Source organism: Bison bison, unplaced genomic scaffold, assembly GCF_000754665.1.
Source record: "Bison bison bison isolate TAMUID 2011002044 unplaced genomic scaffold, Bison_UMD1.0 scf7180017864118, whole genome shotgun sequence".
Taxonomy (NCBI): domain Eukaryota; kingdom Metazoa; phylum Chordata; class Mammalia; order Artiodactyla; family Bovidae; genus Bison; species Bison bison.
The window spans coordinates 2,481,633-2,487,745 of NW_011494690.1; the positions used below are offsets into that span (position 1 = coordinate 2,481,633).

At 32.9% G+C, this 6,113-nt stretch overlaps 1 protein-coding gene across 2 annotated transcripts in view; it reads left to right on the top strand.

Moving 5' to 3' along the window:
• The window catches only part of TRPM7 (transient receptor potential cation channel, subfamily M, member 7), a 113,823-nt gene that overhangs the window by 47,135 nt on the left and 60,575 nt on the right, over nucleotides 1-6,113 (top strand). For both annotated transcript variants that reach the window (XR_825219.1, XM_010839499.1), the window contains exons 12-13: nucleotides 1,821-1,955; nucleotides 4,352-4,405. Coding sequence is in view for 1 of the 2 variants with exons in the window: in XM_010839499.1 (XP_010837801.1) it covers nucleotides 1,821-1,955; nucleotides 4,352-4,405 (189 nt within the window). In the remaining variant the exon portion in view is untranslated. The remainder of the gene's footprint in view (nucleotides 1-1,820; nucleotides 1,956-4,351; nucleotides 4,406-6,113) is intronic.

Consider the following 6,113-nt stretch of genomic DNA (forward strand, 5'->3'; position numbering starts at 1 on the left):
TGTGGAAAAGAAATTCGGTAAATACCTACTACACAAATTGTTTTGAAAAATACTATAATGCCCTAATTATATTGAAGATAGGGAAATGAAGATGATTTATAGTAGAAACATATTTCAATAGAGCAAATGTTGTTAATGTTAGAATAAGTTAATTGCAAATCAGATTTGTATGTGATAAGAGAAAGTAGGATGTAATCTTAAACTAACATAGGAATAACATGCTATGATAAGTTACAGACTGTTAATATTTAAGAAAATAAGTGTTACATTCTTATAAGTTGTGCCTTGTTTTTAAGTGCAATGTCAAAATGTATTCCTTCTTATGAGGTAGACCTGAATGGTGAAAAAAATCACAGAAAATATCTTCCATCCATCCATCATGTGTTAGGCATGCATTAATACTTAGTCTGTATACTTAAAAAGATTTTGGAGACCATACCCTTTGCGAAATAATAGAAATCGATGATGGATTGATGAAGAAATAGTACTAGAAGCTGCTTTAAAAAGGTTATATAGTTGTAAACTTTTCTTAAAATTTATTTTTAATTGGAGGATAATTGCTTTACAATGTTGTTGATTTCTGTTCTATAGTAGTGTGAATCAGCTACAAATATACATATACTCCCTCGCTCTAGAGCCTCCCTCCCACCTTCTCCCTCATATAGTAAATTTCTGAAGATAGAATCGGAATAAGATTAAAACACAACAGGTGAAAAAAGCTAATGATTTGCTATTGATTTTCATCAGAGTTTTTTTTATTATATGATACCAAAATATTTTAAAATATGCAAAAGCAATGAAAAGATACTAATATAACAGTAGTATTAAATATACTGTTTTTAATGGATTTTAGATTCTTGGTGAAATTTCTCTATTTGCGTCTCCATTAATTTTAGGGTATTTGATTTAGAGTCTGTTGAAGCCTCTAAAAGAGTCTGTAAACAATTACAAGTGTTGAAAAGTTGTTAGTCACTCAGACGTATCTGATTGTTTGCAACCCCATGGACCTTAGCCCACCAGGCTCCTCTGTCCATGGAATTCTCCAGGCAAGAATACTGGAGTGGGTAGCCATTCTCGTCTCCAGACTCAGGGATCAAACCTGGATCTCCTGCATTGCAGGCAGATTCTTTACCATCTGAGCCATCAGGGGAGTGCCACAAATACTGATACATGTGTTATATTAAACTACAGTGCTGCATGTTATGTTGCTGTTAGAGATGTGACTTTTCTCTAATGGTGAATGGTTTCTTTTAAAATTCTAAAGAAAACTAAATATAATCTTGTCTGATTTATTCAGTAGTTGTATTTTTAGAAAGTCTGTGGCAATACTTTGTGTTTATATGTAAAGCAAAATTACTGGATTTTCATTTGTTAGTCTAACAGGATAATAAAAAGTTGTATAAGTGAAATTATCTGGCATACTGCATGATTTCTGTTGTCTTTTGACCCTGTCCACTAAATGTAGTTGTGGCCCCTAATTATTAAAATGATTCCTCTAAAAAAACCTTTCCTAAACACTAAAAATCATTGCTCTAAGCTATTTCCCCCCAAATTTACTTGATGATGGATTTTTTCTTATACCTCCACCCCCTTGTAACCCTTGATCTGCAGAATGTTCTTTTGGGAATACTACTCTAGATAGGTCTGTTTATCTATTCCCTATATAGTTTAAGTCCTAGCCTTCTAGATTTTGCATCTTTTAAATTTTGTTTTAAGTCTGTTCAGGAATAAATATGTGTAAATCCTAAGGATGTGCACTTAGAACTGTTTGTGTAATCAGAATGTGTGAAACATATTTATTAATTTTGATGCTGTTTTAGGTTGGATCCTTGGAACAAGCTATGCTTGATGCTCTTGTAATGGATAGAGTTGCATTTGTAAAACTTCTTATTGAAAATGGAGTAAGCATGCATAAATTCCTTACCATTCCTAGACTGGAAGAACTTTACAACACTGTAAGTATATGTTAAATTTCTTTGTGGACTAAGTTTTATCGTCTTTGAAAAGTGTCATTTTACTTGAATATATTCATTCCTATTGGTAAAACCTTTAATATTTTGCTAGATTACCTGAAAAAATTGTATCCAGTCTTTGTATAGATTGTTTATGACAGTCTGAGGCCCTTTCCCTGTTTCTGGAGACCTCCTCTGTTACCATAGCTACATAGGAAAGAGATGTAGTGTTAACAACCCTTTTTTCACCTCACCCCGCTTTTAAAACTTGTAAGATCAGCTTCTTAATCATAGAGCCATTGTATTTCTTCTATTTCTTGGTGGTCATATGTTACACCAAATTTGTTTTCCTTTAACGAATGGAGAAATTACACATTGCTTTTTTCATGTCTCCTTTTTGTTGTTTCTATTTATGATTTTGACCTTGTGGTATCTACTGTTAGCTTACATACTGTTTTCCATTTTTTTTCTTTTAAAGAGCTCCTGAAAACTAATTATTCCCTTTACAAAGCTTTTCTCATTATGTTTGAAATTTCATGTCACTAACATTCAGAGGTAAATAACTACTACTCTTACAAATTTTTGTTACCAATAGCACTATACCTTGAGGAGTACTATGACCAAATCCTAGCTGTCTAACTTTGACTTCTCTGCTAAGCTGTTTCCCTTTATTCATCATTTTCTACCTCTTTATCTCTACCTTTGCATTCTTAATGTCTTTGTACTATTCAATCATTTCTAGCCTTTACTACTTCAATAATCTAATCTCCTTGTCTATCTTCAAATCTTTAACCCAAATATTCTTATATTCACATATTTTATCATAGCTTTCCCAGTTTAGAGTTTTTTGATGGCTCATTGATATGTATACAATAATACTCAGGCCTTTAGACTAATTTTCAAAGCTCTCCGGCTTTTGAAATTTTGCCTCTGCTATTTCTGTCACTCAGCCTCTCAATTCCTAACTCACATCTTCCTATAGAATGGCTGTTGCAGCTATATCATCTACCTACTATTTCCCTTAAATATAAGCTTCTTTAGAAAGCATTTGCTATTTACACAGTGCTGGTCTGCATTTTTCTTCCAAACTACTTACCCAGTTACTGGATTTTATTCTTTGTTTAAACTTATTTCAAATGCCAAGGCATTGGTACAGTAAACCCCAGTGTCATAGTTTGTTAAGTACAATTTTATTTTCTACTATGGACCGTAAATTTCCTTTGAGTAGGGATTATATCTTTTTTCCCCCCATTTTTTTTCCTTTAATAGTGTCTAACACAGTCAAATTGAACTTTGTTGGCATTATACTGTCTCTAGCGAACAGATATAATATTAAACGGATTATTCATTGTGCTGAAGTAAGGTTTATTCCTGAAATGTAAAGCAAGTATAAAACAGTAAAAATAAAAATTGATCCGATTAGCAAGGCAAGTAATGTTTTAATAGTATAACTCAACATTATTAAAATAATAGTTAACTTTCAGCATCAATTATTGATAAAATTATTTAAAGTTTAAGGGATTATATATACCATGATACAGCAGTGGTTCTCAAACTTTTTGGTATCAGGGTCCTATTATATGAAAATGGAAAAGTAGATTGAATTGATTACTAATAATACCTCAAAAAATTAACTATAACACAGAGAAAGTTTTTGTTTGAAAAATTTGGTGGGAGAAAATTTTCATTTGATATTTCTTTTAAACATCAGATTTAAAATATTGACAGAAAGTCTCTTGATTTATGCTGTATGGAATTAATTGCAGTAAATTTTATATAGATGAGGGCATTTCTAAAAAGTTTAGAAGAATATATTTTTGACTCTTTTATCTCAGTCTTGATGAGAGAGATAATAGTGGGTATTTTTTCAAAATATAGGATACCCTCAAAATAAGATTATGTAAAAATGAAACTTGTTTAGTCTACTGTAATATTTCATTTACATAGAGTTAAGATAATAGGGAAAAGACAGCATATATAAATGTTAAAGGTTTCTTACCCAAAATATTTAATATATTGCTGAAACTTGATGATTAATAACAGAAACAGAGATGGATATTTTAACAGGAGGAAAGAGAATGTGTGCTTCTACTCTCAGTAAAATATGAATTAAATTTAACATAATTGTGAAGCTTGCAGTGTTTGCATGACTGTTAGAAAACAAAAGCTTTTGTATTTTTGCGTAAATAAATGTAAGAACATAAGAAAGTATACATCCTGTTTAAGGTAAATATGACAGTGTGAAATGGGTATATCTTTTTCTTTGTTCCATTTTATGAACAGAATTTCTATAACTCAGAAACAGTGTAATTTGTGTAAGAACAAAAGTCCTATAAGTAACAAAAACGTTATTTTAGAAGAAAAATAATAGTTTGCTCTGATTTTTTTTCTCATTAAAGAAACAAGGCCCAACTAATCCAATGCTATTTCATCTTGTTCGAGATGTCAAGCAGGTAAGAGATTATTTTTGTTTCTGAAAAGTGTTGTTTTAAAATCATTTATACTTCATGTGTTTCTAAAAACATTTCTATACATCTTAAAATCAGCAATAAGATCACTTTTTTTAAGATCAAAATAAAATGAGATAAATTTGTGATAATATAGGTGTAGAGAACATAATATATTAGAAATCAAGAAAAATAAAGTTTATGAAATTAAGACCTGAGCTTCTGGTCATCCAGGATAGAGTATGATGAACTTCATGATGCTCATTTGTCCATAAAGGATGATCATTGATAGGATGGATCTTCTTTCTCTGTGTTCAGAAGAAATTTGTTCCCTGGACATTTAAAAGACATTAAATAAAAGACATTGAGAGAAACACTGATTGATGATCTTCAGTGGCAGATTTGCCAATAAAAAGGCTGAAAATGCTCTCTATCTTTCTCCCTATGTCTGTCCTCGTCCATCCCCCGACTCCACCCCACCCCGCCTATTGCCGCCATCTCTCCTCCTTTCTCCCTCTCCCCCTTTTGTATTCAGTATTGGTAGTAATTGCATATGTAACACTGTCGTATGATCTAAAGCCATTCTGTGGTGACTAAATTTGATACACTGATGTTTCTCTTCTCTTCTACTGGATTCTCTGTGAGTTAATAGTTTTGAACATTTATTTTTAAAATTTATAACAATGTAAACTATTGATGTCCAACAGTTTTATTTTACTTGATGAAAAAGTACTTGTATTTAGTTAATTGAATTATTTTTAAAGCTTCTGCATGAAAATGCTTACTTTCCAAAATTCTTTACTTTTTACTTGCTAATAAGTGTGAGTGTGCTATTAAATGGTTGAAAACTGGATAGAAGTGTCATTTTCTGTGTTGTATAACATATCTAATAAAACTGACATTTCATAGAAAGAACTTTTAACTTCACTTAAAATGTCTTACTTTAATTCATTTTTCCCCACATGCTTATCTTTTTAGTTTTATTGAAATGTGTTTCACATACCATAAAATTCATCCACTTAAAGTGTATAGTTCAGTGAGTGACGTTTCTGTATTCAGGGTAGTGGCTACCTTTACCACAGTTTTAGAGTATTTGCAGTAGTCCCCTAAAGTAACTTCATATCTATTAGCAGTCTCTCCTCCTTCCTGTTCCTTCTTTACTCCTTACTTCTGACTTCACCCTCAGTTCAGTTCAGTTCAGTCGTGTCTGACTCTTTGCGACCCCATGAATTGCAGCACGCCACACCTCCCTGTCCATTACCAACTCCCAGAGTTCACCCAAACTCATGTCCATCGAGTCAGTGATGCCATCCAGCCATCTCATCCTCTGTCGTCCCCTTCTCCTCCTGCCCCCAATCCCTCCCAGCGTCAGAGTCTTTTCCAGTGAGTCAACTCTTCGCATGAGGTGGCCAAAGTATTGGAGTTTCAGCTTTAGCATCAGTCCTTCCAAAGAACACCCAGGGCTGATCTCCTTTAGAATGGACTGGTTGGATCTCCTTGCAGTCCAAGGGACTCTCAAGAGTCTTCTCCAGTACCACAGTTCAAAAGCATCAATTCTTCGGCGCTCAGCTTTCTTCACAGTCCAACTTTCACATCCATACATGGCCACTGGAAAAACCATAGCTTTGACTAGACGGACCTTTGTTGGAGAGTAATGTCTCTGCTTTTGAATATGCTATCTAGGTTGATCATAACTTTCCTTCCAAGGAGTAAG